The following is a 14,194-nucleotide window of genomic DNA, read 5'->3' as shown; positions in this document are numbered from 1 at the left end:
TAAATATCTTGTTTAAATCATCATATTTATTTTCCATTTCTTCACTTGATAAAGAAAAAAACAAAACAGTTTTTGTATTTCTACATCAATTTTACACACAGAGGTCAAAAATGACCCATATAGAAAACTTATTATTATAATTATTTTCTTCTTTTTTTTGCAAGTAGAAACATATTTACTGCAGAAAACTATTCTGCACATCAGTGTGGCTGCTGTTGTTTAAATTAGTCTTATTTTTTTACAACAGAAAATATTTGATATACTGTGGAAGATAACTGGACATAATATTTGATTGTTAGACTAAGGCTATCTTGACCTTTAATTCTATTGTCAATTCTAAACATGTCTAATAGGCTGCTATTATGTTGTTGACATACTATTTTTAGCTTGACTAATGTTAGCCAGGTCAACACAATAAAAAGTCTAAATAATATATACAAGTATATTTTGTTGCTGTCATGAAGAAACTCCAATTTTATTCATATTAAATTATATATATATATATATATTTTGTCATAAATCAGTTATATAAGTTTCTCAGAAGATCTCAGGAAGATCAGAAACGTCTTAGTCCTGATTCAGAGTCTGAAATATCTTAGGGTTAGTCTAGTTCATCAGACTAAGACTGAGTTCCAGGCCTGTTTTTGAGCCCATAACTCATGACTGTGGAGCAATGTGTTGGACGTCTACACCAGAGGAAGCCACCTCGGTCCTGGAGGTCAGTTTTTATGAAGCTTGAAGCTAAACCCTGCAGGACTCTGCCTCTCCAGGACTGACTCTGACAAGGAGCACAAACCTATAGTTGTCATTTGTGAGGCAAATATGAGATGGTGCTGTACCTGTGCGATTTTATTTAGTTGATGTAGTAACACAAAACATAGAAAAATATATCTATTAATTTGTGGTAATTGTAAAAATGATACTTTGAACATTTATGGATCATGGAAATTAAAGATCAGGGAATATAAAATGCTAAATCAAAAGATAAAACAAAGAAACAAAAAAGTCCAGCGAAAAACAAAATTGAATTAATAAAAATGAATATGGGTAATTTCTTGTTGTGCATTAAAAGGGATTTTTTACAGCATGTGCATCAAAGAGTTAAATTTCAGATCATTATTCTGCTTAATTTATCATATTATTTATCAAGTCCAGAAATGCTATTTGAATAAGATTCCAAACCACATACAAGTTAATTGGCATTTAGAGCATCTAAATATGATCAGATTTGCACAAAAAAAGATGGGCTGACAGACTCATTGGCTCTATTATGCTACTATTTTAACTTTTAACTAATTTAGTTTAACTTCAAATAATAGTTTAGCTTTAAATGTTATTTCTTGTGTCTGGAAATCAGCTATGGTTCTCCCTTTGTTAAAAGATAGTTATTTAGTTCAGATGGGACTAGGAGCAGATTTCTAGCAAAAGTATTTGGATCTTTTGTAAAAATGTAAGTGAATTCCAGTCAAGCTTTAGATTAGGTCACAGTACTATGAAAGTTACTGATTGTTTTAGTACTACAAGGACTTTGGGAATCAAGGGAATTTCGGTTTATCAGTTTTTAACAACTTGAAATGTTCCACTGGTTCTCCAACAAGTTGCAGACTTGTAACAAAACACTTCCATCTTTGAAAACTTCTTCTGGTTTAATCTAAAGGAAACATGTACTTGCTTTACTTTTTTGATCCGTGACTACATGAGCGCAGGGCAAACTTTAGTCATATATTTTTAAATCTGATGACGTTGATCACTTTTTCCACTAGAAACTGTGCTACTAGTCTATTTCATACAAACACAGCAGATAATTGAATTTTTTTTGCATCATATGAATTTCGTACAAAAATATCTAAAATTCATCTGCTTTTATAAAAAACCTATAAATGTGAACAAATGAACAGACAAATGTTTAAATGACATTTATTCAAGTCATGAAGACTTCAGTCAAATCAGTAGCCTGATAAATGATTGTAATTTTTCCTGAACCAAGTGGAATTAAATAATCCTCTAAGATCGAAGCATAGAATTGTCATTTTATTATTAATATTAATGTTGTTATTTTTGTCCATCGTAATAAATCATGATGAACATCCTGATAAAACCAGTGTCACATACAGATCTGAGAGAATGATTGTTTCTGATCCACTTACTTGAGTTTGTCCAGATGTTTGAGTGTTTGAGAGAGCAGCTTCACTCCTGAATCTCCTGGATGATTGTAGCTCAGATCCAGCTCTCTCAGGTGTGAGGAGTTTGAACTCAGAGCTGAAGACAGAGCAGCACAACCTTCTGCTGTCACCATACAGCCAGGTAATCTACAACAGAAAGTCTTCATGTTAGTGGGCTTCATTTTTAAGGCCGGGACACACAGAGCTAACACCAACCCACTAGCCACAATGTCTATATCAGTAGCTATCAATAGTTAATATTCATCAAACAAAGAAACTGAAACTAAGAAATAGGAGATAAAAATATAAAACGAACAAAGCAGTGCTTGCTTACCATTTTGAATATCAGTAACATTAACCGTGTTCTTTATTTTAAGCAGCTCACATTGTCATAATACTGATATATTGGAATGCTTGGGTAAGATCACACAGAATTACAAGAGTCTTCTGTTTGTGCCGCTTTCATTGATTTCTTGTTTTCATCACTTCCCTTTAATTCTCTGGCACTGACTCATTTGTGAAACTAGGTATCCAATAAGAGCTCTTATTTCCCCGACACCTATTCAACATGCTGACGAGAGCCAATGTCCGACTGACGGCTTGGTGGGTCTCAGACTTTAGATATGTGCTGTATAAATATAGCTGTGAGTTATTGTGACATGATTGTGAATATGATTACAACAAAGAAATGAATAAAGATTACTGATTTTTACTTTACTTTTTAGCTTACAAAATATTTACTTTCTGTTATCAATTTCTGAACACTCAAACAGAAGAAGCACACATCAAATCAAACACAAAACACAATTTTATATGTTACGCACCGAATTATAACAGGAAGTATCTTGATTTCTTTGTTCAAACACAACCATTTAAAACACCAGACTAACTCATGAGTGCCTCACACTAACTCCTCACAAGAGAAAAACTTTACTTAACAACCAATTCTGGTTTTAGAGTTGGCATAGAAATAGAACACAGGTCAAGTTATACAGTTTTTTCAGGCACTTTGGTGCAATTTAATAAAAAAAAATTAAATCCTTAAAACAACTTGTACATCTTCCACATCATCTAGTGACTTGTGGACATCATAAAAGCAGTTCCTTATTATTATGAACAAGTTGTGATTGCTTTGAAACATTGCTTTGGAAGTCTGTGGTTTCTTACATCATCAGATACTAATGTCTTGTTGCTTAAATGTATTATTTCTGTCAGGACCACTATCTTTAAAGATAATTGACAATTAGCATACAGTTTCAATTGTCGGTATGGTTCTGTTCTGTTCATCTATAGCATGGATGAGAGCAGGGAGAGCAGTATTAACCCCCCGGAGCAAACAGAACAGAGCCAACTGATATATTGTAGATATTAGTAAAGTTCAATCATTTTAGTACACGTTTAAATTAGTCTGTTTCAAGGAAAATCAGAAGGCTGGATCCTGATTGACAGAAGATGAGGAGTTGGGGATGGATGAGGGTAATTCATCCCATTAGAATTATAAGGTTCTACCTGTGTTCTGAGTGGTTTTGAGATATTGAGCTTTAAAGTTTTTACATTCTGTAAAACAAAAGTAATACATGGACCAAGTCTCTTTCCTACATGAAAGTCATTTTCTGCTTGGGATTATGGTTCTATCTGCAAAACAATAATTGAAGCAACAATTTTCAAGATATACAAATAGTTTATGTGTAATTAGTTTTAAAAATAATAAAAGAATTATAAAAGTAGTCTGTCTGTGAATGTATAGGGAATGTATAGGGAAACAGGGAACGTCTCGGTTACGTATGTAACCCTCGTTTCCTGAAGAAGGGAACGGAGACGTCACGTCGGATGACCGACGAATTGGGATCTCGCTTCGAGAGACCAATCTACTTCGAGTGTATCTAAACAAGCCAATTGAAGATTGGCATGCGCTAATCGCATCCAGCTGCCGCTGATCACAGCGCGTGTATAAATAAGCAGCGGGTGCAGCGCATATTGAGGTTTTCGCTGAGGAGCCGAGCTAGTGACCCGGCCCCTTCAGCAGAGGTGCAGCATCGTGGCGACGGGACGTGACGTCTCCGTTCCCTTCTTCAGGGAACGAGGGTTACATACGTAACCGAGACGTTCCCTTTCAGTCGGTCACTCCGAGTCACGTCGGATGACCGACGAATTGGGATCACTACCAAAACGTCATGGACGCTGCCTCTTCCAGTGTCCTGTGGGAGCCCACAAGCCCCCTCAGTCTATCGGCGTAGGCCGGGCAGGCCGGTGTTATTCGAACCCGGTGAGTGCCACTTTGCCACGCCCACCTCGGGACTCGATCGTGTAGCCAATGTTGAAGCGGTCTCATATGGAGTAGTCCCAGCGGCATCATTGTGGCCGCGGCTGCCATATGCCCCAGGAGCCTCTGAAAATATTTCAGTGGGACCGCCGTCCTGCTCTTGAACATATTCAAGCAGTTCAACACCGAATTGGCACGCTCCTCTGTGAGGTGTGCCATCTGATCGATCGAATCCAGCTCCATCCCAAGAAAAGAGATCCTCTGCGTTGGACAGAGTTTGCTCTTCTCCTGGTTGACCTGAACCCCAACTGGCTGAGGTGCTGTAGCACCAGATCCCTGTGTTCGCACAACTGAGCTAGAATGAGCCAGTCATCCAGTTGGTTGAGAATGCGAACGCCTTACTCTCTCAGTGGAGCAAGGGCTGCCTCCACGACTTGCATGAAGACGCGTGGCGACAGGGGGAGCCGAAGGGTAGGACTTGTACTGATATGCTCGACCTTCGAACGCGAACCTCAGGAATGGCCTGTGGCGCGGAAGAATCGACACATGTAAGTACGTGTCCTTCAGGTCGATCGCTGCAACCAATCCTGGGGACGGACGCACTGAATAGGCGTTTCTGTGTCAACATCCTGAACGGGAGTGCTCGATTCAGGACTCGCAGATCCAAGATTGGTCATAACCCACCGCCTTTCTTGGGCACTATGAAGTATGGGCTGTAAGGCCCGACCTCATATCGGCTGGAGGAACCGGCTTTATCGTGCCTTCACTAGAAGGACAGCAATCTGCGCCCACAAGACAGGGGCCCGCGCATTGTTCACTGACGTATAGCGGATCCCACTGAACTTGGGGGGACGCCGGACGAACTGAATCATATAGCCGAGTCGAAGGGTTCGCCGGAGCCACCAGGATAGCCTGGGAAGATTCAACCAGGCATCCAGAGACCGAACTAGCGGCTCGAGCGGAACCACCGACGTGCAGGCGATGGGGCAGCGAGGGGGAGTGCCGGTCCGAAGCGGAGACCCGGCTCGGGCGTCTCGTGGCCGGTCCGAAGCGGGGTCTGAGTGTGTGCAACTCTTACCTGCATCCCCGCAGAAGTGAGGCGGGTAGGCCGTTGGTTCGTCCTCCCAGTCTTCCCACTGCTGCATATTAGCCCAGAGACAGAGGAAACCGCCCTTGTCGAGGTTTTAGGTAGCGGCAACATTCTCTGCCTGGCAGAGCGGCTCCCTCCCTCCCCGGATCTGAGGGCCTCTTGCACCTGCGCTTTCCTCCAGGTTTGGCAGGAGCCTGGACAGGCTGGGTGGCTGCCCTGCTGCCAGCTCCACGGTGCTGCCTAGATGGGGGCTGCTGCGTTGGCTGCACGGGAGCGGTGGCGGCAGCAGGGGGCACCCTTGGCGACGAGCTGGCTGAGGCGGGCCGTCGGCGGCTGGGTGAAGGCAGCAGCTGCACGCCGAGGCAGGATGTTTCTTACCTCAGTCTGCTTCTGGGCAGCGGAGAACTGCTGGGCAAAGTTCTCCACTGCGTCGCCGAAGAGGCCGGTCTGGGATATGGGGGCATTCAAGGAACGTGTCTTGTCTACCTCGCGCATGTCGACCAGACACAGCCACAGATGGCGTTTCTGGACCACCGTAGTGGCCATCGCACAACCCAGAGACCGCGTTGTGACCTTCGTCGCTCGTGGCGCGAGGTCCATCACGATACAGAGTTCTTTCAGAACTTCCGGGTCATGACCACCCCTGTGCAGATCCTTCAGTGCCTTGGCCTGATGAACCTGCAACAACGGCAAAGCGTGTACTGCAGAAGCAGCTTGTCCACAGGCCGCACAAGGCACTGCCGTTCAAAGCTGACAAGTACCTGCAGGCCCGGGAGGGGAGCACAGGATCACCGCACTAAGCGGAAACGGCATTGGGACACAGCTGCATCCCAACTGACCGCTCCACTGGGGGGGCAATCACCGTAACTCCCTGGCTGTGCCGCTGTCAAGGGTGGTGAAGGAGGAGGAGCCACTGGGGCAGTTTCTGGCAGTGAAAGGTGCTTTCCACATCCCAGTAAGCTCCTCATGCACTTCCGGGAAGAAAGGTACCAGGGTGGGGCCCTGAGAACCAGCGCAAGCCACCCTTAAATACCAATCGCCCAGCCTCGAGGGCCTGGGAAGTAGTGGAGGTTTCCACTTGATCCCGATCACCTCGGCGGCCTGGGCAAGCATAGCCACCATTTCTAGATCTGTATCCAGTACATTCAATGCCTGGTAGACGCAGAGCAACCGGATCTTCACTTCCAGAAATGTCTGGCTCACCTTCCGATGCAGCGATTGACTTCTGATCATCAGGGGGAGCCCAAGAGGGTACAGCTGATACCCCACGTGAGGGTCCAGACTGCCCCTTTTGCAGCTCCACTGGTTGCAGAGTTTAAGCTTTGTGTCACAACGAAATGAAGCCCACCTGTCTGCAGCCAGGATGAGAACCAAGTCGAGTAAACACAAGCTCCGCCTCCTTTTTTCAAGGCGACAGAGCCCGCCCATCACTCCGAGATGACCATCTCCCCGCGAGGAAATGATTCATCCACAACCGCCACCTCGTGCGTGCTAAGCCCAGGCACTCGAGGCAACGATTGTGACCATCACCTAACACCAGGTAACAACCGCATCCAGAAACACACGGGTGTACGCTCGTCTGAAGCAAGACCCACGTTGTCTTCAAGGCGCGTCGAGTTTGCCAGACGTAACGTCCGTCTTTAAAAAGACGCACCGCGAATGCTCTTTAGTGCTGAGGCAACAGGGGATAGCCGTTTTGCACACAAACAGGGGGGTAGTGCAGCCTGATTGTGGCAATCCACTCGACGCAGGAAAACGACCTCCGCTGAAACGCCGTGCTCTCAACACTCGTGGATCGTCTTTGGAGCAGAACAGTCACGCTCGCTCGGCTTAAAAGCTGAATATGCGTTGCACCCGCTGCTTATTTATACACGCGCTGTGATCAGCGGCAGCTGGATGCAATTAGCGCATGCCAATCTTCAATTGGCTCGTTTAGATACACTCGAAGTAGATTGGTCTCTCGGAGCGAGATCCCAGTTCGTCGGTCATCCGACGTGACTCGGAGTGACCGACTGAAAGGGAACTGACATTCCCAGAATTCCATGCATTGCATTTCAAATCAGATACTTTATGTTTTTTCTTTGAAAGAACTTTAATAATAATAACAATAATAATAATAATAATAATAATAATAATAATAATAATAATGTTTCTTTTTTATCAGTTATTTTTATTAGGGTTGTAAGTTACATGTAATGTTGCTAAATTCATGTTTATTGTGTATTTCTGTTTTTTTTTTTTTGAGTGTTAAAATGCGTTAAGTGTTGGTTTAGTGTGGTGATGGTGTGAATGACACGGTGCTTCTACTACATATGCTATCATTTAAAAGATGCTTGTGATGGGCTTTGGTTTGAAGGGTGGCTTTGGTCTCCTTGTGAAGCCAAACACTCAGGAACTCATGCCAGCTCACAAAACAATAGACACCCATCCTTCCCCACTAGACACATGGGACAGGTCACCAGAAAGAGATGCTAAAAACCTACTTACAATATCCTGAAAATTAATGAGCATAAACTCCTTATGTTTAGTAACAATTTTACAATCTTGGTGTCTCATATTAGAAGAACAGACCAGAAATAAAAATCTTAAACCTGAGAGAAATTCTGTTCTTCTGGTGTGTGTGGTGTCCCTGATATAGTGTTCACCACATGTTTTTCTACCCCAGCTTTCAGGCCATTTCATGTCCCAGCAAAAGGACCTTGGAAGCTTTTATTGTGTTCATTTTATGATTGTTATATTCTGATTTTGACTTTTCTTGATTCTGGACTTTCTAAAAATAATTTTTTCAAGTAGGTTAATGTGTAGCGCTATTTCCAGAAGTCTGCATTCAGGGCAAATCACATCGAAGCACAGATGGATAAACCAAGGGGAACAACTATTTGGGGACTGTTACCAGTTTAACACAGTGTAGCTTTCGTAGTTATAGAGAAAAAATAGCAATTGTTTACTAAAAAAATTAAATTACCCCATATTTTACTCCATCCTAGATGTATATGACTTTCTTCTTTCAGACGAACACAGTCTGAGTTTTTAAAAATGTATCCTGGCTCTTTCAAGCTTGTTAAAGCTTGTGGATAGCGGCCTTTGTTTAGACGCTCCCTAAATTGTATATATCCGCAATTACTGGGACGTAAAACTAACCTATACACCTTCAGAAGGTGATTACATGCACTCTGAACCCAGATCGATGGGTTTCGGTAACAAAAATATTTCTAGTTTTAAAATTTAAATTAGCTGTCCTAAGTTCAAATTTATCTGAAAGCCAACAGAAAAAAAAAAGAAATTGGATGAAAAGGGAAATATAGTGAAAGTAACTATAGGTCCGTTCACACAAAACATGATCATTATAAAGATAACAATAAAGATAGTTTTAAAAATCATTCTCAATATTAAAAAATAACAGTCACAGCTAAGATAAAGACACAGAGAAACAATATTGTTGGAATAATTTTCAGAACAATAATTTCCAGCTGAAGAACAATGCAAACATTGGCAGCCAATCAGAATCCATGCTGTTATTTATTTAAAGAAGCATATGCACATGCACTTGGGTTATAGTTATCTCCTATGTGGAGGCTATAGTTATTTTAATACTTCGTCCTTAGCCTTCATTGTTTTCCCATTTTTTATTTATTTATTTTTTTTTCATTTTCAAAGTTCCTATCTCAGTATCCTATCTCACCAGCAGTGCAGTGTTGGTTGCTTGGGACTGGACTGTCGGTGCAATTTGAGATTTACTAAACAAAAATAAAAAATGGTTTTGTAAGATAAAATATATTTCTGTAATATGGATTTTTGAAAAATCCTTAACTTAAGATCTAAGATAAGAAACTTTCTATAATACATCACAGGTCCCTAATAAACGAACAATTGAAAGTATGGGATTTCACTACCGTTTTTCATGTGTATTATTACAAAATAAATCAATATGAATGACTTACCGGAGTATGATGATTTGATTTGGACTCTTCAGTCCAGCAGCGAGCAGTTTGACTCCTGAATCCTGAAGATCATTGTTACTCAGGTCCAGCTCTCTCAGGTGTGAAAGGTTTGAACTCAGAGCTGATGTCAGAGCGGCACAACCTTCCTCTTTCACCATACAAACAGATAATCTAGAACAACAGTAATAATGTTAGTGTGCTTCATTTTAGATCTTATTTCTGGCTTTTGGAAACATCAGTATTAACTTAAATTAAGTAACATCATTTACTCATTAAAAAGTTTTTAATAGGCTGTGTTTGGTCACCATTGACTTCCATAGTAGGAAAAAAATACAATGGAATACAAAACAGCCTGGTTACACACTTTTTTTAAAAAACATCGTCCTTTGTGTTCGACAGAACAAAGAAATTGCAGAAAATAATTGAGTTTTGGGGTTAGAAAACATTAAAACTAAATTGTCAAACAGCATCTACATCACCACATGTTGTTCTGGTTTCAAGAAAATTCTCCTAGTCCATCAACTCATATTCAGTTATCAGACAAGACTGGAACTTCAAATGGGACTGGCGTCTTTGGTCAGATGAAACTAAAAGCAGCTTTTTAGCAGCAAACACTTAAGATGGGTTTGGTGAACACAGGGATAAAAGTACCCATGTGTATAATGAAATACACTACTATATTTTTCCGATTTTTGTGCTAGAGGTCCTGGTCATCATGTCACCATGAATCATGGGTGAAGTCATATAATCTTCCAACAGTACAATAATCCAAACACAAATCTCATAAACAACAGAAAGGTCACTGCGCACATAACCAAGCTTCTGCTGTGTCCATTCCAGTCCTCTGACATGAACCCTGTAGAAAATGAGTGAGATGAACTGAAGAGGAGAAGCACCAACATGGAGCTAACCTCTCGAACCTCTAAATTCAGAGCTGTTAAATTGGCAAATAGAGGTTTTAAATGAAATTAAATGAAAGAGTGCTGTTAATTGTGGCCAATGTGTATTAGAGAAAAACATTTACTTCATAATACAATTTCCTCCCATTTTAAATTCTTATTCTCCAATGAAAGGTAGATTTTAGTAAATTTTTCAAATAAAGGTTCAAAAGGATTAATCAATTAATTTTCACAGCCGCCTTTGATCGTATTTCTAAGGGTGTCAACATTTTTGGCCAAGAATGTATTAATTAAAACAGTACAGAATATAAACTTTTGGATCCAACTACAGACCGCAGCTAGGTTTGTAAAAGTCTAATGAATGGAAAAGCTAAACGATTTCCTCTGATATTTTTCTCACAAACTTGCTTGACAGGGTGTCTGTAACTATTAAAATCACAACAGGAATCATTGTGAAACACTAACCTCAATATGTTGAGTTTACAGTTTGGACTCTTCAGTCCAGCAGCGAGCAGTTTGACTCCTGAATCCTGAAGATCATTGTTACTCAGGTCCAGCTCTCTCAGGTGTGAAAGGTTTGAACTCAGAGCTGATGTCAGAGCGGCACAACCTTCCTCTTTCACCATACAGCCAGATAATCTAGAACAACAGTTATAATGTTAGTGTGCTTCATTTTAGATCTTATTTCTGGCTTTTGGAAACAGCAGTATGAATATGCGGTGTGTGTGTGTGTGTGTGTGTTAGAGGAATGATTTCATAATTCAGTTCAGATTGCAATTATGTCAATGATTCAAATAAACTCATTATGATGCACCTTGATTATATGAAATTTTTATATTATTATTTTTCATTTTATTATATAAGCAGGTTGCTCTCTAAAATAATAGTTAATTAGTTATATATTATTACATATTGAATTATTGTTAAGAATTAAAAATAAGTAGCTTAAAAAAATAAGCAAATATATAGTAATATGTGGGGGAACTTTTGACATCAAAATTAGAGTTGCTGGGGAAGTTCAAATTAAGAATTAAGAGACCCCTGGACACAATGTCTTGTAGAGACACCACACGCTGCATCCGCAAAGCCCACAATATAGTACAGGACCCCAGACATTCCTCACACACATTATTCACCCTCCTGCCATCTGGAAAGAGGTACCAGAGCATTTGGGCCCTCACAACCAGACTGCAGAACAGTTTCTTCCCACAAGCCATCAGACTCCTCCATAACCACACCTGAATGGCCTTCCTGTCCAATAAGCATTCTTGCACGTCATATTTATTGTTGTTTGTATTTTGTGTTCTTGCACTAATTTTGTCTTTGCACTGTTTGCACTAGTTTGCACACTGGGTTTGCACTCTACTCCCCTGCTGTTTGCACTAGTCTGCACACTTTGCACTTTATGTGGCTAAGACAATGTCTTAGCTCAATATGTGAAGTTCTTTTGTATTGTGTTGTAAGTGTGACTCCATGTTCCCCCAGGTCCTGCAGAAACGTTGTCTCATTTCACTATGTACTGCACAGCTATATGTAGTTGAAATGACAATAAAAGCCACTTGACTTGACGTCCCCTTACATAAAATTACATTTATAGTCATTTTAATCAAATTTATTATTTCTAACATTCAAATTATTCATTATTATTGATGGAAAACAACAGCATCATCAAGTGTTAAACTATTTATTTTGTGGCAAATATGCAGGTTGTAACGAATCAGAGGCGGAAGCCGGAGTAGATTCCATATGCAGAGTTTTAATGGAGACAGCAAACAAATCCAAACGTAATCCAAACTCAGCGTCAAATAATCAGGCAAAGGTTCAAACACAATAATCAGTCCGAGTCGTCAAGGCAAGGGGTAATCCAAAAAACAATAGTCAAGAAAAAACAGGCAATAGGTCAAAACACGATAGAAACAGACAGATAAAGAAACGCTTGGTATGCAGTGATGAGCTGGCAATACTTCGCACCAGGCTGTTGTTTGGGTCTGGTTAAAATGGCCGCCAAAAGGGAAGTGGGCGTGGAGAAAGCAGAGGAAGAGCTGACATTCACTACTCTGAGGAAGGCTCTCTCTGCTGGTGTGGCGTTACAGCACCCCCCCTCTAGGAGCACCTCCTGGTGCTCTACGTGGTCGTCCCCGTGGTCGTGGTGCAGGACGGTCAGGTCTGGCTCTATGAAATTCCTCGATTAAGGAGGGGTCCAGTATGTCCGAAGCAGGTATCCATGATCTCTCCTCAGGTCCGTAGCCCTCCCAGTTCACCAAATATTGGAGCTTACCCCCTCGTCTTCTGGAGTCCAGGAGCATATTGACCATGTACGCTGGTGATCCATCTACATCCAGCGGTGGTGGTGGTTCCTCCGGCTCAGCATTGGGGTCAGCATCCGAGTGGACAGGTTTGAGGAGCGACACATGAAAGGAAGGAGAGATACGGTAGTTGGCAGGGAGCTCTAACTGGTATGTGACCTCATTGATTTGTCGAATGATTTTGAAAGGACCAACATACCTTGGGCTGAGCTTCCTGCTCGGCAGATGTAACTTGAGGTCCTTCGTGGAGAGCCAGACCCTTTGTCCTGGTAGATAGGGAGGATGTGGGCGACGTCGTCGATTTGCTTGCAACTCTTGAGTGCCAATTGCACGTTGCAGGTGGATATGAGCATTGTCCCACACCCTCTCACTGCGCTGAATCCAGTCATTAACGGCAGGTACAGAGGATGGTTCTCCTGACCACGGGAACAAGGGGGGTTGGTAGCCAAGCACACACTGAAACGGGGTTAGTCCTGTGGATGAGTGAGTCAATGAATTTTGAGCATATTCAGTCCAGGGAAGGAATTCTGTCCAACGGTGTTGCTCTCGACTGCAGTATGTTCTCAGATATCTCCCGATCTCTTGATTTAGTCTCTCCACCTGCCCGTTAGACTGTGGGTGAAAACCAGATGTTAAACTGACATTTATGTCTAGTAATTTACAAAAGGCTCTCCAAACCTGAGACGTGAATTGGGTTCCTCGTTGGGAGACGATGTCCTCTGGTATTCCATAGTTTCTAAACACATGATGAAACATGGCTTGGGCTGTTTCCATGGCTGTGGGTAGACTCTTGAGTGGAACTAGACGGCATGCTTTAGAGAATCGGTCAATAATCACTAGGATGGTGGTGAATCCATCAGATGGTGGGAGGTTGGTAACAAAGTCTACGGACAGGTGAGACCATGGTCTTTGTGGAATGGGGAGAGGTTTTAGTAGGCCAGCTGGAAGGTCTCTGGGGGTCTTGGCTTGAGCACACACTGGACAAGCTTTTACATAATTTGTGATGTCTCGCGTCATAAAGGGCCACCAGAATGAGTTCTGTGTTAGCTTGATGGATCGAGAGATTCCTGGATGGTCTGAGCTCAAAGATGTGTGAACCCACTTAATCACTCTCCTTCTTAGTGTTTGTGGAACATATTGTTTGTTGGGAGGACAATTAGTTGGTGACGGTTCATGTTGAGTAGCTTGTTGGATTTCATCCATTATATCCCAGTTGATGGGTGCGATGATTACGGCTGGGTTCAGGATGGGTTCTGAGGTATGTGTCTGATGAGGGGGATCATGTCTCCGTGACAACGCGTCTGCTTTGCTGTTCTTGCTTCCTGGGCGGTAAGTGACAGTGAACTGAAATCTTGAAAAGAAAAGTGACCATCGTGCTTGACATGGGTTGAGTCTCTTAGCCGCTTTGACATATTCAAGGTTTTTATGGTCAGTGATTACTTGAAATGGATGTATTGCCCCTTCTAGCCAATGCCTCCACTCTTCAATGGCTGCTTTCATAGAGAGAAGTTCCTTATTGCCGACATCGTAGTT

General features: G+C 41.9%; 2 protein-coding genes across 2 annotated transcripts in view; both read right to left on the bottom strand.

The window, feature by feature from the left end:
* LOC122334574 (NACHT, LRR and PYD domains-containing protein 3-like) overlaps positions 1 to 14,194 on the bottom strand; it is a 498,320-nt gene that overhangs the window by 2,335 nt on the left and 481,791 nt on the right. The gene's annotated exons all lie outside the window — the stretch shown is intronic.
* Positions 2,144 to 14,194, bottom strand: part of LOC122334736 (NACHT, LRR and PYD domains-containing protein 3-like) — a 31,680-nt gene continuing 19,629 nt past the window's right edge. Inside the window, 3 exon segments of the mRNA XM_043232688.1 lie at positions 2,144 to 2,309; positions 9,457 to 9,627; positions 10,821 to 10,994. Coding sequence (XP_043088623.1) covers positions 2,144 to 2,309; positions 9,457 to 9,627; positions 10,821 to 10,994 — 511 coding nt within the window.

The sequence above is a fragment of the Puntigrus tetrazona genome, chromosome 3 (assembly GCF_018831695.1).
Source record: "Puntigrus tetrazona isolate hp1 chromosome 3, ASM1883169v1, whole genome shotgun sequence".
Classification (NCBI taxonomy): domain Eukaryota; kingdom Metazoa; phylum Chordata; class Actinopteri; order Cypriniformes; family Cyprinidae; genus Puntigrus; species Puntigrus tetrazona.
The sequence above is the reverse complement of the archived record's forward strand: the minus strand, read 5'-3'. Positions and strand labels throughout refer to the sequence as shown.